We start from the raw sequence: 26,455 nt of genomic DNA on the forward strand, positions 1-26,455 counted from the left end.
AGCGGGAACAATGCTGATCTATAATCTTATGCCTTGCTCCAATTGAACTATTGTGGCTTATGACATATGACATAATGCTAGCCTTCTTTTGTCTCCCACAGGAGAATTGCAATAAAAAAAAAAGGAGGAAGAGAGAGAAAGGGGAGGAAGAAAGAGTAAGTAAAGAGGGAGTTTAACCCCTCATTTTTCCTCACTTACAGTCAGCACAGACAATCAATAGCGGTGGAATGGGGTCTTGAGATCGAGGCCTCTCTTTATGTGGCCCTGCAATCATCCCAGTTACAGCAGGCAGACAGGGGGCCAGCAGCGGGCCTTCTGGGAGTTGGGTACTATGGCGGACATGGAGCTAACAATGTGATTACCAAGTGCACTAACAATCTGAGTTTTACCAGCATATTTGTGTATAAAACTTTGGACTCAAAAATCTCTAAATCATATTCAATGAAACATCACTCATTAAGATCTGACGGAGGACAAATACCTGCGAGAGGGTTTGCGGTTTAATGTCCAATAACAATATTGAGATTTGAAGTCCTCGGAGTCACAACAAATATAAAAGCTCATTCTTTGTAAATCATTTCAAGTGTGGCAGTGGAATTAAAACAAAAAGTTTGCTTTCACAGGAAATAAGCTATTGTCACCCAAGGGCGCTCACCACCTGTTTTTAACACGTCAACTTAATCACACCGGTTTTTTTTGGGGCTCAGAAACCCAATTTTTGCCTCGTCCAGTATGGAGTCATTGCTCGAGGGCCGGGCCAACACACACTTTTTCGTCTTATTAACATTAGCAGGGACAGGCTGTGGAGCTGCAGTCGCACTCAGACTAATTCCCTTATTCCTGAGAGGGCCGCGGTGATGTATGAGGGGAATGAGATGGGAGGCACAGGTCGATTGGCCAACACTGTCGCCATCACACGGTAATGAGATCTCAGGGGGAGGGGGGGAAAATAGAGGCCGATTCCTCCAACTCCCTGCTCGCATAATACTAATTGGCCAGAATGGGATAGGTAAGACGTAGGAAGTTTTAATGACATTATTTAAAAGTATAGAATTTCCTCACCTGCCTCTGACAAATATCATCAGTGAGTAGGATTGACACTTTCATGAGTGGCTTCATATTAACCTGCTGATCATAGATTGGCTACACCATATGGCCGAAATATGGACATGCTTACTGATGTACTTTTCTGTATTTTGGTCTGTGGCTTATGGTTTAGGCTAGACCCATATTTTGCACTTAAGATACATTTTAAACAGGCCCTATTATGCTATTTTCCGGGTGCATATTTTTATCTCAAGTTACAGTTACAATATGTTTACATGCGCTAATGCTCATAATCCGCCTTGTTTTTCTCATCCTGGCTGTCCTGCAGCACCTCTTCCCTCTCTCTGAAATGCTCCGTTGTAGCGCTTGCTCCTCCCTCCAGAAAGCAATGTCTGCTCTGATTGGTCAGCTAGCCCGCTCTGTTGTGATTGGTCAACGTATCACATTTCAAAAAACTCTTCCTCCTGAGCTTCAGCTCCGTCTCTCTCTTTTGTTGTTTGAGGGCCAAACTAGCCGGAAGGAGTTTTACGTCACTTCCATAAAATTGTGACCTCATAAAGTTACATAAGTGAAGGAGAGAATTCAATCGAGTCATTTCAGGCAGCTCAGGAGCTTCATGTTTATCCGCCACACCTTGAAAGCCAGTCCTTGAAAATATTGTCTTACATGAAACCGGTCCATGGTGCAGAAAAGGTTGGGGACCGCTGCTCTACGGACCTTTTACATGTACAAACATATATATAACACACTAAAGAAGAGGGACAAAGTGGAAAAGCATAATAGGGCCACTTTAATATGAAACTATACAGTGATCATTTATACAATAAGAGTTTGTTCCAACAGTTTGGTGAAGGCCCTTTCCTGTGAATCTACAAACAGAATATTTTCCTTGTTTGGTGTGGAATGACTTTGCTGGACTCCAACACCTTTGTGATGGATTACATCCTCATGGCCCAACATCAGTGGTTGACCTTGCTAATGCTCTCAGGGCCGAATGGGAGTAAATCCTTGGGGTCGTGTTCTGAAATCTTGAGGAGAGTCTTCCCAGAAGAGCGGCAGCTGTTATAGCAGCAGATTAATGTCCATGGCGCTGAGATGACATCACGTATGGGTGTAATGTTCCAGGCGCCCACATAATTTGCTTGTGGGTTATGCTACCATATAGTGCATTTCATATTCCTTTCCTGCTTTCCGTAAATTGAGTCTATCCACCACATTTAGTCATTTCCATGTATTTCCATTCATTTAATCCACATTCCAAACATTGTTTGAGACATCTGCCTCTCTTGCTGCTCTGTTCTAACATTTGCATATCGACCTGACTTCTAAAGAGTGAAAAATGTGGAGGTAGTGCTACGTATATATTCTCCGCGAGTATGTGTGTGAAGCATGAGCTTGGAGACAATCCAAAAGGTAGAAACTGTGTGGAAGGCACTTTGCAAATTGCATTGATCTCTCTCTAGACCTGCCTCCCACCTGCCTGTGTTACAAAGGCGTAGGGGGGGGGGGCAGTTGGACACACCTGCTTCTTTTTTCTAATCCTGTCGTTTTGTGCCTCCTTCCTCTATCGGCATTTACCATCTGGATCGCTTTCTTCCTCCAGCTTTCCTCTTTTTAATCTCTCTCTCCCCCTCATGCACTCACTTTCCATCAATCCCTCTCTATCTTACACACACACACACACTTTTCCCTCAATAATCATTGGTATGACTGACATGCTTTCCCCTGTCCTGTCCTTCTAATTACAACATTATTAGTCGTCACGGCGATGAGCAGCAGTGCCGATACAGGACAGCACTTAATGAGTGAGAAATCCTGGCGGAACATGGCGGGGTCAAAATGAACCGTGTTTGCATTTTTTACCTTTGTAAAAAAAAAAAAAAAAAAAGAGAAATGTAATAAGATAATTAAATATAAAAGGTGCTAAGCTCAGCGGACAGAGGACCAGATTTTGGTTTTGACCTAACATTTAGGATTTGAGGGCTGCATTGGTTTAGCGTTTAGCGCGACCAGCACTGAGATCGACCGGTCTCATCTGGTATGTTGTATGTTGGCTCCTTCACAGCAACTGATATCCCATGATGCAACACATTTGGCAGGAAGTGTTATATAAATCATGTTTGGAATATCAAAGCCTAATTAAGCTTAATGTTACTCCCATGTCTTGGATAGTGGCCAAGCATAAGCACACAGTCATGAACATTACATGGAAGGGCTTTTTGCAAACTCACGGGATCTCTTTATTTACAAATTAAGCACTAGACATGAGTCAGGCCGCAAATCAAAATGTAAAATTTATAGTACAGACTGAAACGTGGCATTGATTTGGTGACATTCTTAGTCTTCTTAATTAATTATTCAGACACATTCAAATGAAAATAAAAGGTTAACTAAATCTATACTTCATATAAGCAATATTCCATTCGTTATATTGTGCATATGAAAAGTTTGGCTTATAGTTATGATGTATAGTGCTATGGGAGATATTTGATCAGTAGAAAAAGTATACTTTTCTTATCAGTATGATGCTGCCAATGAATCACCCATTAAGAGACAATTCAACAACTGCTTCATGAGGAAATTAGATGCTTAAAATAGTCAAGGCTATGGTTTCTTTCATGTCTCCATTAATCATATGTATTAAATTTAATCAAATATGAATCTCGTATCAAATTCACTGGCCAAATATTATCTTTTCAGATCTAGGTATCTTATTAGCTTTTAACAAAATTCAAAAACATCAAACGCCCTATTTAACAAATTAAACTCAAAAGATTGATATTTAAATGCTCTTTTGCAAAATGACAACCTGAATGCTTATAATCAAAAAAGTGGAATTGCAGGCATTTTAACCAATCTGGAAATGGACCCAAGATGTAACCAACTATATCAACACAACTTAAATGGTCCATGTTATCTATTCTATGGTGGCATTTTCGCCAAATGTTTCCTGAAAAAAATAATTGTATCTCAGACTTCCTGGTTTCTTAGACATAGCCTTGAAAAAGCTAAATACAAACAGGGTGTTTTCCCTCTCTCCACCTCTCCGGCTCCACCGTAAACACGGCTGTTAATACTCAGGTGGACAGGGGACTCCAAGATGTTTCTCCAGCTGTGATAATGGACCCCAGGGATATTTGCTGTACTCATCAGGGAGCTGGAGCTGTGACGCTCCTCTGGCTTGTAAAAGCTACCAACGCTCTAACGAGTCTCTTCAGACTCCAAAAGGGCCCTACATGGCCTGCTATTGACTGCCCTGCTTCTTCTTCCCTGAACCTGCAGAGACTGTCCCACTGCGGCAGCTTTCAGAGCAAATATACAGTAAAATGTAGTTCATACGGCACATGGCCGAGTGGACACAGGGTCTAAGGCTGGGGGTTGTGTGTGTACATGCAAGCGCACACACCTAAGAATGTCAAAGGGTATGTAAACAGCTACACAGCACACCGCAGATATTCACTGGCAATAACAAAGGGTCACAGAACTACAATAGAGAAACAAATGCCAATGCAAGCTCCCAAAGTGCTTTTCGTGTAACTGGTAAACAAACATCAATTTAATTTAATGTTTATTTTATTTTCCTTTCACATTTTTATTGCTCAGTTTGATAAAGGAGTTGTTAAACACAATGCAGCTTCCCCTGAATGGGGAAATCATTAAACAGCAATGAGTCACTCTTATTGTAAATCTGTCACGAGATAACATGTGCTAACAGAGTTTATTAAAGATGCCATTTTCATATTGGCCAGCTTGTGAAAATGGCTAGTTTGTTCCAAAAGCCAATGTTTATTGGCAAGACATCCGCATTGATTGTGACAAGCGGCTAAAACCAAGTGACATTTCAATGTTGCACAGAAACAGCAGGATGTTTGAAACTTTCAAAGATCACTTTACATGGCATCATGGCCTGTTTTTAGACACATTTTTCCAAAGCTGAAATGTATCAGAATGGGTTGACCGTCGCTTCATGCACCTATTGCCTGCAGAGCACAGCACTCAATTTGCATATATTTCACAGGGGCATCACGGCTTAAATTTGGGATAATATACTAAATGTTATGAGATATTGCTTTAAAGGTGCTATATTTGAAATTCAGAGCATCATAAACCATTTGCAATTTAAATATAAAGTGACGTCCTGAGCAGAGGTGGACGTCGCTCTCTCTCAGGGTGGTCGGTGCTCCTCGTCATCACCGCTGTTAAGCTTGCAACCAACTCCAATGTAAAATCACCCACGTCCTTAGCACATGCTCAGATCAACTGACAAATTATGAAGTGAAAAATAGTTCACACAGGGCAGGTAGTGTGAAGACGTTATCCACTCGGTAGTCACTTGAGTAGTTAGTCAGTCAAGTTAATGTCAACCACGCTCAATTCCCAAAACTAACTAAGTGGTTTTCTTGGGTAAACCTAACTCCCTGTGAAAGTTTACTTTTTTCTTAAGGACACCATGCGTGTAACTCGCGCATATGGACATGCCCTACAAAACTGACTCTAGAGGTGTACGTAGAGCGTCATTTTTTTAAGTTTAGGAGCACTGACCAAGCTGCGCATGGGACGCATAGGTTGGGGATTGTGCAAGAAATTTGTGAATCTGATATCAGTCTTGCTGTAGGCATATACTCATAAAAACCAATCAGGAAAATAAAAGAAATCGAGTAATTAAACTTACAATACAGTTATAGCCTCATAATAAAGGCTCCTTGTTAGTGCTGAAGAGTAATCATATTTTTTACAGAGGATATGTTCCCTGGATGTCTAAACAACTTTTGCCAAATACATGTGTACTGCTCTATGTTGAGCTAAGTATCCATGTCAGAATGCATTCATTTTCCTTTATGAGGCACTTTTCCAATTTGATTTAATCACTGGTTGTCTGTTTTCATTTTCCGAAGATGATAACAAGTGCTTTAGATATTAGGCTGGAGTGCACTAAGAAAACTCTAAAGGTATATGCAGCAGGCTGACTGGATGATTTTATAGGGATTTTTTTTTGTGTATGTGTACATATAATTTGTTCAGCTGTAAGTGCCGTATGTACAACACGCACTACATGAATTCATTCCTCATTTCCGCTCTCCTTCCTCCCTCCATCTGTGTGATACTGTGGGCCCAATCGGGTGAGTCACCTGTGTGGGGTGACAGGTCAATAGGGAGCAGGGTGTGCAGTGAGGGAGAAGAGTCACACATGTGGAAAAAAAAAAAAAACTGGCTGAAACTGCTCCAGGATCAATTCTCATCATCTCTACGGCAGCTGCTGCCTGGTTAGGTGATGTGAAGGAGGAGTGAACCAGACCGACCATGATGTTGGGGAGCAGAGGATCAGCCGCCATCAGAGGGTGCGGAGGGCGGTTTGGGTCTGTGTTAGGGTGTCTGAAGGTCTGTTCCAGGGCCGGGAACTTACCCCTGCAGATGGTGCCGTTGCCCACGTAGCCCGGCTTGCAGGTACACAGGTGTCCTCTGATGGTGTTGGTGCAGATGGCGTTCTCATCACACAAATTTTGGCCGCTGGCGCACTCGTCATGCTCTGAGGGAGAGATGGAGAGAGAGATTTAGCAGTCAGAATATATGTGTGTGTGTGTGTGTGTGTGTGTGTGTGTGTGTGTGTGTGTGTGTGTGTGTGTGTGTGTGTGTGTGTGTGTGTGTGTGTGTGTGTGTGTGTGTGTGTTTGTTGTGTGGAAGATGGAGAGGTCATTGAAAATAGAAAACGGCTCATTTCTTTTTGAGCTGAGCAGCCATGGAAATTCCACTGATGAGAGTCAGCAAGCTAGCTGGCTGAGAATATGAGGTCACAGCTGAGCTTTTCCTCCGTCAACATCCAGCTTTCTGAACATGCATGTTTCCAAACACCAGGGCAGCTTGGCAATGTTGAAAATGGATTTGAAAAAAAAACTTCTGTAACATTGAAATTTATTTCGAACAATGGCCAAAGGCACAGCTGCTTTTTCCCAGCCTGGTTTTATTATGAATGTACAAAGGTGTAAGCGGCTACATTTGATGCCAGGTGCGCTGACTGATTGCTCAGTATTAGCAGCAATTAGCCTAATGATGTTGGCTAAGAAACTAGTGACAAGTGAGGCACAAACAGCATCAAGAAATACGTCAACGCTTAACATTCACTAAATCATGTAAACAAGTTGAGCTTTCTAAACGCTTTCAGATCACTGACTCCAGGGATTTTTACAACTGGAAATTGAAAACGGTTGCTTAAACTTTCGCAATATGTCAGTAAAAGGCTCACTACAGACCCAAGTTGCTACTGCAAACCACAAGACTGAGTGTGAGCGTTTTGTGTGAGCATCACAAAAACTGTAGAGATGTTTTGATTATGTTGACATCATGCGGGGAAATGAAAAAAAGCTCAAATATCTCCCCCTTTGAGTAACACACAAAGGGAACACATCTGTTCACCGTGATCTCAGCTCTTCATCAAAAAATGAAAACCAAACACCTTTCATAAATATGTTTCATATCAGCCTCGTATCCCACTTGCATAAACACACAATGACACTTGGTTGTGAAAGGATTGATAAGGATAAGGCAACAAAAGTACTTGGTTCAGGTTAGAAAAAACCTCAGGGTGAAAACCGTAACAAAACTTTTGTAAATAACAACAACGACCCTTAACTTACGAAACTCACGTAACATGCGTAAAGTCAACATTTATTTTTGGTTTCACATAGGACATGAACAGTGGCCTCCTGAATGAAAGTCCTGTGTTTATCTGAACAAATATGTCCAAATTCAGAAATGTAAATTTGACATTTTTTCGTGGCGACTGGGCTGCTTGTGTCAAATATAAACCCATTTATTTTACTAAGCCAACACCACAGTGGGAGAAAAGCCACAATACAAGATTTCTGTTGTAAACAACATTAAAAGATTTAAGATTCCATGAGCTCTTTTGCTTTTCACATATTCATACACACTTTCAGAGATAGACGATTAATGCTTCCGATCCAGTTATTACAACTCATCCAAACAAAGTAACATTACAAATGTCACAACGGTTAGTAATGCACGATTAGCCTTTTTTTAAAGGATACATATGGCTGCATTAATGGAGAGTGAACCAATAACTCTGCAAATGAGAGCATTAAAAAAAGCTAAATTATCTACAGCTGATGAGAAAGAGAAATTGCAATTTCTGCATTTCTCCCATTATCCTTGAACTGAAAGTAACAGGGTCCTTGGATAAATTCTAAGACCATAAAACAGAGACTATTGCATTAAAGAAAACAATGTCAGCGGTATGAAAATATGCTGCATAAATTAGTTTCATTCATGAACCGCTGACTCACTAATAACTTGGTGATACACTACACAGCGCTGTACATACTGTAAATGCTCAGGGTCATTGTTTTATATTCTGCTGGGTACCATGAAATGCTCTCTTGACTTTTATATTTTTGCTGTTGGCTCAAAGGCAAGAGGGAATGAGAGGTGTGTTTAGTCCTGCAGGCGGTGCATCGTAGCTACAAAACTTCAGCTTTCCTTTCAAGAGGTTTGGTCAATAACCTTAAATTTACTCAGATATTTGTGTTGGGCTGCATCTGCTGGGACCCCCGGAGAAAGTTGAAGTAAGTTTTGACGAAAAACTTTATGCTTTGAAAACAACAAAACTGACCTGGTTCAGAACCATTTGTAACTTGGATTTACAATAAATGAAAACACTGAGCAACGTTTCAAAGTGAAATCATATGTTCACACTCTACATAGAAGTGCTTAAGGTGATGGGCTGGAGTGTGCTAGGAAGGTTTTAAAGGTATTTGCGGTAGACTGAACGGTGGCTTTCATAAAGTGATTAGACCTAGATAGATTTCAAAATTTAGAATTTTTCCAATATATGGCTTAATGTTGTCTTCCATGTTTCTACTGTAATAATCTGTGTTTGCTGACGTTGATAGCAAATGGCAAACATAGGAAGCTGATGTCACTAGTATTTGGTCATTTTTTGGAGCTATGAATGTTTAGAACATCCTGAGGATACGAGTGGACAGCAGCACAATCGATTATGTGCAAGTGTAGTTAACAAGTATATCTTGAATTTTTGAGGTTTGTCTCTGTTGGAATCCGATTTAAGTTCTGTGTATCCTCATTTAGAAATCAATCAGATATCTTGTGCTGGAATATTCTCTGGTTTGCCCATTGTCAATTAGATATAACTATGTAATACCAATATCAACTGAAATAATAAAGTTTAATAAAAACCTAACTTACTGCAAATGTGCATATTCCCAAACTCAAAAATCCAAGTGACACACATTGAAACTGGAGCCCCTGAGGATCTGCAGACGTGGGACAGTTTCCATCTTTGACCTTTTGGTTATCCAACTTTTATGAATGAGCACTAATTGGCAGCTGCAATAGTGACCTCTCGTCGCTGATTGGTTGTTTTCCATGCTGGAATTTTGCAAATGCCATTAGGAGTGCTAAAAGAAGGCAGAGGAACCTATTTTTTTTTTTATGCACCACTGTTAGGATGTAGTGACAGCAAATATGTCAAAAACTTTTATTCAAGTTACCAACTGTAGCTTTAAGTCCACTGCTCACAACTACATCAGCCGCATGCTAATGACACCAAAATCAACATGTCATACAAAACAGTCTACTACATGTTCCCCTAATGAGCCCCACACTAAACGATCCTTATGCAGTAGTCAGGATTTGACCTCAGGCCACCACAACCCTGCATAGGGTGGCAATGTACAATTAAAGAAAAAGGAAATCAGATTAAAAGGAACATGATTCCATTTTATATTCTGCTGGGTACCATGAAATGCTCTCTTGACTTTTATATTTTTGCTGTTGGCTCAAAGGCAAGAGGGAATGAGAGGTGTGTTTAGTCCTGCAGGCGGTGCATCGTAGCTACAAAACTTCAGCTTTCCTTTCAAGAGGTTTGGTCAATAACCTTAAATTTACTCAGATATTTGTGTTGGGCTGCATCTGCTGGGACCCCCGGAGAAAGTTGAAGTAAGTTTTGACGAAAAACTTTATGCTTTGAAAACAACAAAACTGACCTGGTTCAGAACCATTTGTAACTTGGATTTACAATAAATGAAAACACTGAGCAACGTTTCAAAGTGAAATCATATGTTCACACTCTACATAGAAGTGCTTAAGGTGATGGGCTGGAGTGTGCTAGGAAGGTTTTAAAGGTATTTGCGGCAGTTGAATGGTGGCTTTCATAAAGTGATTAGACCGAGATAGATTTCAAAATTTAGAATTTTTCCAATAGATGACAAAATGTTGTCTTCCATGTTTCTACTGTAATAATCTGTTACCCTTTATCTGTGTTTGCTGACGTTGATAGCAAATGGCAAACATAGGAAGCTGAGGTCACTAGTATTTGGTCATTTTTTGGAGCTATGAATGTTTAGAACATCCTGAGGATACGAGTGGACAGCAGCACAATTGATTATGTGCAAGTGTAGTTAACAAGTATAGCTTGAATTTTTTGTATTTTTGAGGTTTGTTTAAGTTCTGTGTATCCTCATTTAGAAATCAATCAGATATCTTGTGCTGGAATATTCTCTGGTTTGTTATATCTGTCAATTAGATATAACTATGTAATACCAATATCAACTGAAATAATAAAGTTTTATAAAAACCTAACTTACTGCAAATGTGCATATTCCCAAACTGATTTGCAGTTATTCAAATTGCCGAAATCCAAGTGACACACATTGAAACTGTTGCCCCTGAGGATCTGCAGACGTGGGACAGTTTCCATCTTTGACCTTTTGGTTATCCAACTTTTATGAATGAGCACTAATTGGCAGCTGCAATAGTGACCTCTCGTCGCTGATTGGTTGTTTTCCATGCTGTAATTTTGCAAATGCCATTAGGAGTGCTAAAAGAAGGCAGAGGAACCTATTTTCTTCTTACAGATGATCTGCCTCATGCACCACTGTTAGGATGTAGTGACAGCAAATATGTCAAAAACTTTTATTCAAATTACCAACTGTAGCTTTAAGTCCATTGCTCACAACTACATCAGCCGCATGCTAATGACACCAAAATCAACATGTCATACAAAACAGTCTACTACATGTTCCACTAATGAGCCCCACACTAAACGATCCTTATGCAGTAGTCAGGATTTGACCTCAGGCCACCACAACCCTGCATCGGGTGGCAATGCGCAATTAAAGAAAAAGGAAATCAGATTAAAAGGAACATGATTCCAACAACATGAAATAATAATTACGGTACTGAATTAATATGAATATGAGACTAATTGATTTTTGGCAACGTGTTTATTGATACAACACTTACTGCTGAGCTTATCAAACTGATTGAAACGCATCTAACGCGTCTTCAATTAGAATCTAATATGATTTTGGATGATTATAAACAATACATTAAAGAGCAACCTTTGATGAAGCTGCGGTGGGGATTTACAAAAGAGCTGCACTGCAGAGGAATCGTTTTATCAAACCACGCACTGTGTCTTTAAGTGCCAGTCAGGAACTGGCCTGAGGCGGCCTCCGCTCACGAGGTACACACTCACTCCAACACACTCCTCATTAATATGCAAAAGCTTTGGTGGGAGTCATGACTAATACATTCCCCGTAATTAATGAGCAAGCCCCGGAGCCGCGAGGAGAAATTATTTAGCTTTTCTCTTACAAGGATTCCCCCCCCCCACGCCGATCTATAAAGTGGAGGTGAATGTCAACGGTGCTGGTGGGATGTGCTGGGGAGTTTATGTGAAGGGATATGAAATGTGGGCTACATTAATGGTGGAGTAATAGAGGAAGAGTTACATTATAAAATATTCAGTGTGTTAATGTGCTGTGAGCTGATCGAGGGGAGAGCAACACAATCAAAACACTGACGACCACGGCTGCTTATTAATGCTGTTTAATGTCTGCTGGCCAATTTGAAATTATAGAGCTGGAAACATAAACTGACAGATGCATTGGCTGGATTGATGGATAATCAGTGAAAGTGAAAAAAACTGCCAAGATGGACAAGCATTAAATCCCCCCTCGAACATGCTTAGGAGCTATATTTTCGTGGCGGCGCAACAGCCACTCTGACCGTTTGGTATTCGTCTGCCCTTGAAAAGAAACAACAAACAGATGGCATAGATACACACACACATAATCGACTTAATTATCACTTCTAACAGGGGGATCATTAGAAAAGTTGTGTTGTATGCGTCACCCATTTTTCCCATCTTTCCTCAAAGATATGAACTTCCCAGGGTTATTTTTTTTTCATTCAAATATATATTTAATTTACAAGATCCTTCTATTTGGAGTTATTATTATATTTTTATGCTTTCCAACCAAACACCCACTGGCCATTAGAGGAACTACATATTGATGCGCCTCAATAATGGCTTCAAAAAAGCTGGACTGAAAAATAAATTACAGCTCTCAGAGAACAATTTATAGAATGAAAGAAACCATTAGATTTGTAAAATATACCAGTTAAAAGTATTCAAGTGGTTTTCAAGTGATTCTATATCTACAATAACCTAACCCAATGATGAATGATTGTGTCAATGTAAAGATATGACATTGACAGTAGTGAGCTCAGTGGAGATAACACCAGCCTTGTCTGAACGCGCTGCCCGTCACTTTCAGGTTGGGCCTTATTAGTGATGATTATAGAGTGATGTGGTGTCAGGTCTGGGCATGTTGAGGTGACCCCCCCGCAGAGTGCTGGGCTAATGGTGTGTAATGACTTATCATCAGGACCACGGACAGCGGCCGTCACACTCGGTGTGGCCTCTGCACCGTCAACGCACTGGCAACGCACGGGGATAAACGCAGGGTAATAGGAGGATCAGAAGGGGTGACTGGGGTTATTTTATCATTTCATGGAATTACCAGCAAAAAAAATATGATCCTTACCAATGAAGGCAGCACAGAAATAGAGCTCTGTTTGAAAATCACCCCCTTGTTCAGTCATTTACTGTTCCCTATAGGGTTGGTGGTTTATTGAGCTGTGAATCCACTATAGTGCAGAAATGTACCCCTTACATTCCACAATGTGCATCAGATTGAACAAAAATGCCTTATCTTACTGAACAAACTGTCAAGGAATTCTATGACTTCTAGTGCTATTTTTTCCTCCAGTGCATCTTCTTTGCATTTTGTTTCTGTAGGTGTGTCATAACGCCTCGGGATGAATGCTAATTTTCCGCTCAAGCTGAAACATTTCCAATGCAGGGGCAACTATTGGCCTCCATCTGCACCGCCTAGAGGTACAGTAATGAACTTTGTCCACTCGTCTCTTCACATCGACTTTGGATAAATTACGACGCCTGTAAAATGCACTTCATTTTCAGTCTCCATATTACACAAAAATAAAATAGTTATGCTTGTTCAAGTACGGTACTTAACAAAAATTTTAAGCTTTAGACTTAGAGATATAGGTGCTGACTAGAACCATGTGGTTCCTCGGCTTGTCTCAATAGGAAAACCTTTTTCAGTACCTTTTATAAACGTACCATCTGGAACCATTTCAGAGGGTTCTACCTACAACCCTACAAAGGGTGATACCTAGAACCACCTGTGAAAGGTTCCACCCAGAAACCATTTATGAGAGGTTCTACACAAAACCCTTCTATGGTGTACCCATAAGACCTCCAGAACCCTCTCTGGAGGTTTTGTTCATTACGTTTTCACCTTCTAAGGGTACTAACAAGAACCCAACCCAAGAACCATTACATATTACAAGGATTTCCTCTATAACCTACCTAGGGTTCCTCATGATGCTCCTTAAGGTCCAGGGCTAATTGGGTGGAGCGTAATCCCACAAAACTTTTCGACTTGCTGTGCTTTATTAAACAAAAATTGCTTTAACAATATCAAACGAAAAGTTGTATGAATTACAACATTTTCTTGATTGTGTGTGTCAGCGTTGTGTTCAGTTAAATACTGGACCTTAATAATGGGGATGGTTTTTAAGGGGCAGATTTGATTCTGAAGACTTTCTGAGAGATATTTGAGCTAAGCATCTTTTGTAAAGGGAGTTCCAAATTTATGTGCACCAACTATAATGTTGTGAGTGTCCTGCACCTTTAGAAGCTCTCTCTCCACACTAACCATCTCTCTAATAACCAGTAAATTCTGCAGCAGCATTGCATCAACACAACACGTTATGTTTTTTTTACCCTTTTTGTTCGATTCCTATTCATTCTTGTCTGTTGGTTTCCTGTAAGGTCATCTCATTACACATATTTTACTCAAACTGGATTGTCAATGTCAATTCACAGTGTGTTTTTTTTATGTCAGAGAGAAACTAAACTGCGACCGGTGTTCTTGTCATAGAACTGACATCTGCCGACATTCCTATTCTCATATTTCATTTGTCTTCTCTTCTCAGGACCATTTCTTAAACAATTGTCTCTAAAACTTAAGAAAAGAGACGAACTGTGTGTTATGGGACCTATGAGTTAAACCAACATTTCATGATTCACTTTTACTTGGCTTAATAAATTCCTAAAACACGTCCTCATCTCTTTAGCTTTCACGTCGTCTCGTTCAATAATGTCAAACAGAACACTTCAGTAATATGAAGTTTAATGACCAGTGACAAGCCCATAAAAAAGAACAGAGCACGGCAGGTTTTCTTTCCGTCTATATTTTCTTTTTCTTTTTTTTGTGCTAATGCAAAGTCGTCATTTTAACTTTCTGCCGCTCACCTTGACGTGATGTGAACTCAGCAGAGATCTGTCCCGTGTTACGGGGGGAGAAAAATATTGATTGCCTGTCATAGCATTTAGCCCCAAGGACAAGGATTTCCATAAAATTTGTTGTAGAATTTTCTCCAGTAATCCCCCTGGGGTTCAAGAATGCTGTTTTATTTTGAGCCGCCACTCAATTTATTCGACCTTACACAGCTGATTTTCAATACTGCCGCATGCAAGCCATGTGTGTGTTCTCAGAAATAAGAAGATTTCATTATTAAGATGTTATTAAGACAAAGCGGGGCTTAAAGGGCTCCTTGTAAAGGGCAGTGAAGACTAAATGTAGTATGGTGACTTTTTAAGGCTGCCTCTTTCTCTTTTGGGATGCAGCTGTACTTCAGTTCCCTTCAACACCTACTTTTATCCCCAGGAGATGTGTGTTCATCTTTGTGTCTGTCTCTCTACGGCTAATCTTGCATACTGCTGGACTCATCGGCCTAATATCTTTTTTGTGTGTATTTAATACAGTATGCTCAAGGACCTCTCGTGGTTGGAGTGACACATACTTTTTAAAAACTTATTTTTAATGACTTTTTTTACACCATCATTGACCGCTGACTCCTCACTCCTCACCTTAACCGGCTGATGGAGGCCACAAGTGTTAAACGACTGCTTCAGTTAGGACTCTGCCTATCTGCTAATCCAGCAGATATGGATCAACATTAGCTTTTGCGTTTTGGAGTCGTGTTTCTGGTTATCTGATGAATGTAAGTCCTGTGTTCCTGTATCTGGCTCTTTAGCAGCTAAATGATCCACTTTGTTCACCAATTAGTCTTTAAATTTGTCTGCTTTAGCATGAAATTGGTTTTTTTGGGAGGTTTTTGGTTGAAAACAGCTGCCCTCTGTCTGGAGAAGGTTCTGATAAGAGTCATGAGAGTGAACGGAAACATTTAAATTGCCGGCCCTAAAGGCAAACCGACAAACTGAAAGATGCTGAAAATGCCTGGAGCTGACGGGGACTGCAGTTAGGGGTGGCCGGTTTAGAGTAATTATATACGAGTCGTTTTTGGTAGGATAAAGGTCATTTTGAAAGACACTTACGAAAGGCATGGGCAACAAGCCGATGTCTTTCCTATACTGCCCAAAATTCAACAATAAGTTAAACGAGGTTCCACAACGATGTCATTTTCAACACCCAAAAACGGCTTGATTTGCCAAGATCATTTTTTCCTTGTTTTTTTTAATGGCTTTTTCATTTAGATTTTTTGAAAGGGTAAATAAACCCATAAATACATTTATGGCACACTTTTATACCAAAGTGCTTTACAATACACCTACGCATCAAAGCACACATTTACAGGTAATGTGACCTTATTCACCAAGGATTAGCATAGGAGAAGGCAGGAGAAGTGCCTCCAGAAGAGAAATATGCATGACTACTGAGGTGTTTCGAATGCACATGCTATTATTAATATGAAGCTCTAAAGACATGGCACTTTAAAGCAAATGTGCTTTTCACTATGCTGCAAATATTTCCATTTACATCAGGAATTATTGCCACTTCTTTAGCGGAATTAGCTCGGTGTGCTTTATAGCACCCTGTTCACCCAGTTCATATCGTCTCTGCGTAGCAGCAGCAACACAGAAGCCTTCAATGTAATGCAATTTATTTACTACCCAATGCAATATACAGCTCAAGGCAATAAATATGCTTAGGCTGCAATTTACATTAATGAAGGCATGTTTCATTAATGTGCTCTGTCAGTGAACATCCATCCCAACAGACACAGTGCATTATTATAATTCCACATGTCTCCATGTGTATTCAACCAGGAAAACAGCAAGACAATGCATCGCAGAAGAAGAGACAAAGGGTTATGTAGAAAAGCAGCGTACCACGAGGATAGACATCACTCCGGATGGTTCTACAGTCTGCTGACGAGCAGGAAGAAACACTCCTTACATTAAAACCTTTACGGGGAAGCTAAATACAAACACCAGCTCCTCAGAGCCCGTTACAAATGGGTGAAAGTGAGGACTAAGGAAAACTTCTCCCTCTCCTTCCCAAACTGTGCTTGATGGGCTCGTTAAAGCGGCTGGTGCCGAGCCAGCCTGACAGCTTGACCTCCATTTTTGAAGAGTTAATGTATACAGGGAGGGTTGGCAAGGTTTCCAGGCTCGTCACACCTGAGCTCCACATTCATTACATGTATAATTGGAATTGGATTTGATTAAATTTTCATTTAACATATCATGTGTCTTCCGGGGGGGGTGGATGCAGCATGTCCTACTGCTCGAATTTTGAAAAAATATATGTAGCAACTGATGCATGAAATTGATGGCAGCTTCTTTTGGTCAGCTGTAAAGCAGAGCCTGAGCATATTGTCTATGGACGGCAGCTTGGTAAGAGAATTTAAAAAAGTCAAGTATTGATCAGTAAAGTGCAGATGAGGATCAAAGGATCAAAGGCAGCAGAGCGTCTGCTTATAACTCTAATTATAATCAGACGATCTTATAGATATTCATAATTCTTTAAGACTAACAATCATACCACATTATAAAGCATTCTATGACTTAGGGTCATGATACTTATTCTCTTTTTTAATTGCAAATATTATAGTCGATTAAAATTTCTATAAATGTCATACGTATGATTGTTAATTATAATCTATATAACATTATTATAAGTTACTTTAAGTGGTCATTGTAGCTTTAAGTAAAGTTAAGAAAAATCTGTATTTCCATGAGAACAACACACAAAACGCTGTAAAATCAATTTTTACTTAAATTAAACAATAACCACTTAGAGTTACTTATAAGAATGTATGAGAATTATAATACACTTAAAACTATGATTACAAAGTATTATAAGTTCAATTCAATTCAATTCAGTTTATTTTGTATAGCCCAGAATCACAAATTTGCCTCAGAGGGCTTTACAATCTGTGCACATGCGACATCCTCTGTCCTTCCCTCACATCGGCACAGGAAAAACTCCCCTAAAAAAACCCTTTAACAGGGGGAAAAAAGGAAGAAACCTCTGGGAGAACGACAGAGGAGGGATCCTTCTCCCAGGATGGACAGAATGCAATAGATGTCATGTGTACAGAATGAACAGCATAACAGAGATACAACACATTCAACGTATATGACATAAATGATTCATATAATAAGACTTTTTATTATTATAGTAGAATTATAATTATGAAATAGGGATAGTAATGTGATTAATAATAATAATCGAAGTAGCAGTGGGTGTCAGTCGGCTCACAGCAGGAGGCACGACTACGGTCCATTTATGATGCATTATAAGTAGATTATAATGCATCATAAATATGTTTATGATGAAATATAGAAAAGGGTGTCGTAGAAAGTCTTACTGTACTGTACTGAGACTTTTGTTTGAATGTCTGCTAACAGTCAGGGAATACCAATATTTTTTTGGTCGCCTACTATCAGACAGCAATACTGGCCTGAGAATATTTTGTTGAAATGGTAACAGGTCTTACACTACAGTGTCTAGAGTCCACTGAGAGCATGACAGCTGCAGCCTGGAAGTCAGTGAGCTCTTTATTCTATTAGATAGTTTCAATGTCTTCACCCAGCGTGCAAAGCTACAGCTTCTACGAGATGAGGAACTCATTTTCAAAATGGCCATAGTACACTTTATCTCCAGGCCTGAGCTGAACCTGCTGCCGGAGTTCATTTACAGGAAGGAGCCGAGAGGAAGGAGCGACTTTTAACCTCTCATTCCAGCGGTTTAATCTCTAACTGCAAAGCTTATCAGCGGCTGCTTAATGTAGAAAACTATTCCTCTGAAACCCGGAGATCATATGATAAGAACACAGTGGGAGTCGGATAACCATTACCACAATTATCTATGGCACACGACTATTATCCACCAACACATGAAGTCAGAAATCATAATGACCTTCGACGGGGGAAATCACTTCTGTGATTCTGCTGCACACTGCACCATAAAGACTGAGGGTAAAGCTCAACACATAAACAATATTAACAGACGTTTTATTCTTGGATATATATATATATTTATTTATGTATACCTCTCTCTGAATATGCACCCAATAGCCAGTGAAGTTTTCGAAGTGCTCAAAAACTCAACAGTGAACTGATTTGGGCTGCAGAAACACGGCTGTGACAGCTCTGTGGCGTTTTTTGAGAAGGGGTGATATGGAACCAAACATGTCCTGCCACCTCTCTTCTTCCCTCTGTCCATCCACTGTTTCCCCAGAGATGCTAGGCTGCTTCCATGGGGGGGGGAAATCAAGTGGAACCACAATTACCCGTGCAGCCTCCTATATTGTTTACAGGGAGCTGTTCTCACAAAGGACAGGCTCCCACTGCCAGGCAGGGGAGACAGAGAGAGATGAGGCTGGGAGTGCCCGACGCAAAAAGGTGATACACGATGTGTTGTGTAAAAAAAACAAAACTGCAATAGGTGACATTTTAGTCCTCTGAGGAAAGAGCCGCACAGATTGTAATATTGAGGGTACAAATCCGGAGACAGTGTGGTGCCTGCAGTATTGTGAGGGAAGTTTGTGGGTGGACGTAGCCAAGAGTTTTGTGATGTCCACGGAGACACATGCAGAGTTCACACACACACACACACACACACACACACACACACACACACACACACACACACACACACACACACACACACACACACACACACACACACACACACACACACACACACTGGCCTGAAGCTAAAAGGTAGGAACAAACACTGCACAAACACAGTCAGTGATTGTCGTCAAACACAAGGCTCCTGCAGTCCTTTTTTTTTTCAATTCGCTTGATTGTAACGATTCAGAGACTTGAGACAGAGGAAACAAACGAGATGTCACCGTACGGTCGAATCACGCTGAGTGGAGAACATGAAACAGTAAGGACATGCATTGTGTATTCACATTGGAGGAGGCCAAAAATCTAATAATACCATAAAATGATATAGAAAAAGGTAGTTTATCATTTTGAAGCCCTGACTCTTTATTACACAGAAACTTGTTAAGAGGTTTCAATTCACAAAATACTTTTAATGTTCACAGTATTACCTTGAAACAAAAGGGAATGTTTGGAACATAAGGGAGGGTGAATTTTCAGCATTATAATATCATAATAACAAATTTTGACTTATGTGATTTTGAGACTAGAATGCCAACAGTAACCTATAATGTTGTTAAAATATCAACCCATATTGTCTTATTATTATCACATTATTACACATAATTATTAATGTCAAAATCAAAATATTGCACAAACCATTTTATTGTTAGCAGTTACCATACTGTTACTTAATTTTTATAAATAAATAGTTTTGCCTCATTCCTAGCTTTAAACGTGTTTATTATCCTTTGTTACTGGTTCCTTATTACCCTTTTACACAAATGTCATCCTAATATTACCCAGAAATATAGTTACTACAAAACATTTGCAAGGGTATGAACAAAAACAACAAGTCAATTTGTTTTAATTAGGTAGAAGGGAGTGGGTGTTAAATATATAAAGTATTTGCCTTCAAGCTCTTTTCAGGTTTTCATGACTTACCTTTCCCTATATGAAGCATTATATCAGTCAGGAACACCAATAATTGGTCACATTCACATTGTCTACAGAACACTAAATGTATGGCACTGCGTGTGGATAATTGTCTATTAAAATGGTTTTCATTTTTTAAAGATATTCATTAGTTCCCTACCTGCTCGCAGCTTCACCAATTGACAGGGTGATTAATGATAAAAGCTCAGACTACTCAGAGCAGCTACTGGTTTTCCTGAATTAACTCTCTCTTCGCTAACGGCTTGATTGAACAAAAAAAAACTAAACAGAGAAACCAGGAGCTGATTTCCGCTGTGTCTGTGTGTGTCCTGCCTAATGCAGCAAAAACAATATCATTACCAGGAACCTCTTCCGATCCAGACACAATGAAGAAACAACAATGCAGATTGCAGCGCAACGCACCAATTACAGAAGCTAATGTGCAATCGTGTTAGCGATGTGAAAAAGGAGCGGGCGCCTCACTGTGCCGCGGGCTCCAACTCTGTGTTACGCTCATGCAAAAGGATCTGAAACCCTCAAGAAGGAGCTGAAGGAGAAGCTGAAAGGAGGGAAAAGGAGACAGAGTGAGGATTTATCTCTCCCAGCAGATGTAGAGCAGGTTTCCTAGGGCTCCCAGTCAGCAGCCAGGACAGTTTACAAGCTGGAAAATAGATTGATTGTCCATGGATCCCTGTCCCTGCGCGGCTGCCAAACTCTGAGCTAATTAAAGAACGCTTCTCTGGAGAAACACTGAGCAGCAACCAAGCACATCCTATTCACTCTCGAGAAAAAAAACACGTTGCTCTGAGCTGCTTCCCAGGAAAAAAACACTGTAAACCAGAACAGGTGTCGCCGCGTTTGCATTGTGTTGTTAACATGTTGGTGAAATTGTTTCCATACTTTCTCCTGACATTCAGCTCTGAGAAGGTCAGGGACGTATAGGAAGAAGGATGTTTTGAATCGGAATATTTACTGTCGACACGCCTTTACAAAACTGAACGGCTGCAATCACACGTTGTTGTTCATGCAATTCTTCTAACCTTTAAAAAGGCAGACGTTGGTTTGTATTCATTTTATTGCTTTGATATCAGATAACTAAAGATACAGTAGCACAGTTGCAGAGCCATGTGGCTGGAAGTTGACGGAAACTACAATTTTTTGACATATCTAGGGTTAAAACCGACGAAGAGAGGAGGCAATGTTTACTTCTTGACTTTCATTACATGAGAAGACAGAAAGTAAGACTCTGTTTACAATTGCAAGGTACTTTGCCATAAATGGACATGGACATAATGGACACATAAAACGACACCAGTTTGGTTTAAAAACACAGTTTCATTCCCTCCATGTGCCATGACTAAAGAGTCTACAGCCAGGATAGAGGTGTGTAAGGCTCGGCTATATTTAGACATAATGGTACTTTAGCTAAATGCTAACTTGAGCAAACAATGGCTTAATTCAAATGTGCAGCCTCTGACTAATGCCATCTTCACACTACAAGCGACAAAAGCAACAAAATTGCTCGATCAAGTGCTCGTTGACACAGTCATGTCGTTTAATAGCAACAGGATCTGGCTAATGGCATTATTTCAGACGGAAAGGAACCGAGTGAAACAAAAAAATATGAATAGTTGATGATTCGCTGATAATTGGAACGCTGAAAAAAGTTGAAACCAGCTCTAAATGATTCAGGTCATGTCAATATATCGTACAATGAGAGTCAATATATTAAAAATGATTGTGTTCATGATCACTATCAAAGGATAAGTCGACAGAGTAAAAATTATTGAGGTCATGTCCATATATCATATATCATACCAAAGCCAATAACGTAACAAAATGTACTTTGTGTACATATATCGTATGTTAAATTGATAACGTAAAAACTCAAAAATATTTATATCAAGTTCATATATCCTACCATTAGTCGATAACATTAAAATGATTGAAATCGTGTCCATATATTTTACTATAATATTATTATTATTATTATACCTATAATGTTAAAACAATTGATTTCATGTCCTTGTATTGTACGATAACTCGATAACGTAAAGACTGAAAAATGATTCAAATCATGTCCATATATCATAGTATAAGCCAATAACGTAACAAAAATGTACTTAATGTCCATATATTGAGCGATAAGTTGATAACGTAAAAACTCAAAAAATAATTTAGATCAAGGTCATATATCTTACGATTAGTCGTTAACATTAAAATGATTGAAATCGTCCATATATTTTACTATAAGCCTATAATGTTAAAACAATTGATTTTTTGTCCTTGTATTGTACGATAACTCGATAACGTTAAGACTGAAAAATGATTTAAATCATGGCCATATATATCTTACAATAAATTGATGACATAAAACATTTCTGGGCCATGGGTCCATATATTGCGCGATAAGTCAATAACGTGATTATTGTGACAGCCCTTGTTTAAAGTGTGTGTATATGAGTAGGTGCCATTATGTAATAAGATCTGATGAGTCAGTAAGGACTTTGCATGCATGCAGACGTACCGGTGCAGGAGTACTCATCCACTCTGATGAAGCCAGGCAGACAGTCACAGCGATGGCTGCCGGGCAGGTTGACACACACCGTGTTGGACTGGCAGTAATGCATCTGGGTCGCACACTCATCAATATCTGAGGACAAACAGAGCAAATAGAGTGGATTAATAACCTGACAGTTCTCCAAAGACACACTCAGGACACACAGAGTGATTCCTCGGGCGCCTGATGAGGCAGGATGAAGCTCACCGAGCTGCTTCGACACTGCCGCTTTAATCTGGTTACAGAAGCCTGGTCTCTGCATGTCACCTTGTTGCTTACGGATATTAATTAGAGTCTTGTTCCCCATCCAAAAATTGCCCTCACTCATCAATCACACGGACAAACGAGACAACTTTTTGTCTCGTTTGTTTGTTTTTTTCCCCCCTGTTAAATATATAAATTACAGTGTGTTGTTTTGTTAGAGCAATATGACAGACTGGCAGAGGCAGATCCTTTAGTAGCCGAATAGTTACAACACATGCCACATAACCGCAATGTTGCTGGTTCGATTCCAGCCGAGGACGTTTGGTACGAGTCTCAACCCTTGCTTTCTCCCCCAGTTTCCAGTTTGACACTTCTCTTTCAACAATCCAATAAAACATGAAAATCCCCCCCCAAAAATGATAAAAACATAAATAAAAAGAGAACAAGGCAAGATACGACGAGAAGGAAGACGGAGATCAGGAAACAAAGGCAAAATTAAAAAGAATGAGCAGACAGAAAAAGGAAAAGAAAAGAAAGGAGAGGAGATTAGAGGAAATAAAACGAGAAAAAAAGGAAAGGAAATTCGGGAAATTGTCATAATTAGCACATGATTTCTTGAGTTATGGCCAAAAAGTAGTAACTTGTGAGGTCACAGTGACCTTTGGCCTGCAAAATCAAATCAAACATCCTGAGAGCAAGTGGACGTTTGTGACAAATTTAAAGAAAATCACTCAAGGTGACCGTGACCTTTGACCTCCACAATCAAAATCAGTTCATCCATGAGTCCAGGTGGATGTTTGCGCCAAATTTGAGTAAATTCCCCCCCAAGAGCGATCTTGTAAAATTGCATTCACAAGAGTGGACTGATCTTCATACGTACAGACATCTCAAATACATAATGCTTCCGATCTCGAGGGTCGCCACCACGGGGGGGGCATAACAAAAGGAAAGTAAAAAAAAAAAAAAAAACTGAGAAAGCTGATGAGATTAGGACACATAAACCGAAGAGCGAATATGATGCATTAGAGCCTCGCTCTTCATACACGGACTCTCTCTCTCTTCCTAATGTAGCTTGAAAGACATTGTATGAGCGTTGAAACACGGAGCTCAGGGAGGCATTAGCTGAGCTGGATGACTGCTGATGAAATGGGATCTGTTATGCAGAAGGGTCTAAATTTGTGTGTGTGTGTGTGTGTGTAGCAGTATTTATGTGAATGTGAGCAGCAGAGAACCAGTTTTCCTGAGGCTAACAGGCCTTTCCACCACTTAAGGGACTCTGTATGCTACACTTAAGGGGAGGAGAGAGTGAGGAGAGTATTTCCATATCCTCTCCTTGGATAAATACATTCCAGCTTTGAGGTTTTCAGCTCATACTCAGCCGCCCCCCCTACAACAAAATGAATTTGTATGAAGTATGTAATTGACTTACATGCAACACCCAGAGGTTTTTTTCCTCGGCAAATTTCATCCTTGGAGAGTGTACAGTAGGAGTGTTGAATTGCACAATCAAAGAGGGGACGGATCGTGTATTCAGGCGAACAAAGCCTCGCCGGCCTTCAGCGTAAAAAAAGCATTGATCTGCTACATCAAAAAAAACATGGAACTGATTCGAGTGCTTTGAGGCTGCAAAACAGTACCCGAGTCCAATTTCGATCACGTTCTGAAGCACTACTCTGCAATGAATGACCCTCATTTGATTACCCTTTTATTGGGCAAAATGTGACGTGGCCTCGATGATTCAAAGTCGAGAGCCCGCTGCTTTTGTCAGCTTCCGTTAAAAGTGGGGAAAAAGCCGTCTACTGTCAGGGCTGAAGCGTGATGAGGCTTTCTGATCCGGGTCGGTCCGAGGTCCGGCATCCACTGTGTTTGTACCCGTGTGTGTTTGAGTGTCTGGATGTCTGCCTGTGTGTGTTCGCCCTCTGCAGCCTCCTCTGGGAGCGTTGTAGCAGGTGAGGTCTGCTGACAGAACTGGATCTGCCATTTCACACGGAGGGGGAATTCATTTTCCTGGATTTGCCGGTGTGTGTGTCTCTCTCTCTGTCTCTCCCTACCTCCCCTCCCTCCCAAACCTCCTCCTCCCACCTCCTCCCTCAGCTCAGTTTCTTCATCTCTCTGCTGCTTTATTCATGCTGTGATGTAGGTCAGGGCTGGGGAGTGGGACAGCTAAAAATAAGGGAGGATAGGACTCTCTGTGTGTGAATGTGCATGTACGAGTGTGTGTGTGTGTGTGTGTGTGTGTGTGTGTGTGTGTGTGTGTGTGTGTGTGTGTGTGTGTGTGTGTGTGTGTGTGTGTGTGTGTGTGTGTGTGTGTGTTTGTTTGCGCCAGCTCATCCCCTTGTGCATATTTGTGTGTTTGGAAGAGACAAAGACTGTGTGTTTGGATGTTGAGTGTTTGGATGCTGTGAGGCAGAAAGAGAGAAGACTCTTCATTCTAGTTTGTGTTTGTGAGTGTGTGTGTGTGTGTTTGTGTGTGTGTGTGTGTGTGTGTGTGTGTGTGTGTGTGTGTGTGTGTGTGTGTGTGTGTGTGTGTGTGTGTGTGTGTGTGTGTGTGTGTGTGTGTGTGTGTGTACAGTACGTGGAAGTGCCTGTGCATACTAGTATCTGCATCCGGCCATACTATACAGAGGTTAATGGAAATAGCTTTCCATCTATAGCAATATTGTGCCCTGCTGACAGAAACTCCTTTATTTTTCACCTTAATAAACCCAGATTGCATTTGTGTGTTTGTGTGTGTATGTGTGTGTGTGTGTGTGTGTGTGTGTGTGTGTGTGTGTGTGTGTGTGTGTGTGTGTGTGTGTGTGTGTGTGTGTGTGTGTGTGTGTCCACAAATGCAGTCCAGGTCCTCAGTCTCTTTGAGCAGCTCATTTGTTGGTCGGTTTGAAGCCAACTGTAAGAGGCTGCTGTCTCAGAATGAGAGCGAGAGAGACGGAAACAAAATCAAGAGATAAATACCACTCTAGACTTCAAAAGCATTCAAATTCTTCTCTCTTTTTCTAAAACGTGACACTGTGGCGCTTGGTGAAGACAAAAAGAAGGGTGCATTCACGCGTGAGCTTATGCACTGCCATGCATGTTTCCTAAATGTTTTCCACTCAAAAAAAGATAATCAATTTTCCTTCCAGTTGTCAGTCTGTCTCTCACTCAGCAGGGTGTTTTCAAAAACTCGCGAAACAGACTTCTATGGAACTTGGTTGAAAGTTTGAATGTTGTTTGGCACGATCTTTCATGAATTCATCATTAAACACTGATCAATGCTAAACTAAGAGAGAAGCTTTTCTATAGAAACTTCTAATTACAAATATTAGAAGTGAAGTATTGTTACAAAGTCAGAAACTCAATGTAGAAAGTATGTGTTTGGGAACAAAGAGATGTTTGAGAAGCGTTCAGCATTGTTCTCTTATCTGTAGTTGTATTCTAGCAATTAAGGCAACAGC

At 40.3% G+C, this 26,455-nt stretch overlaps 1 protein-coding gene across 1 annotated transcript in view; it reads right to left on the reverse strand.

Moving 5' to 3' along the window:
- Positions 1–26,455, reverse strand: part of LOC129105586 (protein kinase C-binding protein NELL1-like) — a 261,850-nt gene that overhangs the window by 66,380 nt on the left and 169,015 nt on the right. The window contains exons 14-15 of the mRNA XM_054616705.1: positions 22,785–22,910; positions 6,452–6,574 (exon numbers count right to left, since the gene is read on the reverse strand). Coding sequence (XP_054472680.1) covers positions 6,452–6,574; positions 22,785–22,910 — 249 coding nt within the window. The remainder of the gene's footprint in view (positions 1–6,451; positions 6,575–22,784; positions 22,911–26,455) is intronic.

The sequence above is a fragment of the Anoplopoma fimbria genome, chromosome 2, assembly GCF_027596085.1.
Source record: "Anoplopoma fimbria isolate UVic2021 breed Golden Eagle Sablefish chromosome 2, Afim_UVic_2022, whole genome shotgun sequence".
Lineage (NCBI taxonomy): Eukaryota > Metazoa > Chordata > Actinopteri > Perciformes > Anoplopomatidae > Anoplopoma > Anoplopoma fimbria.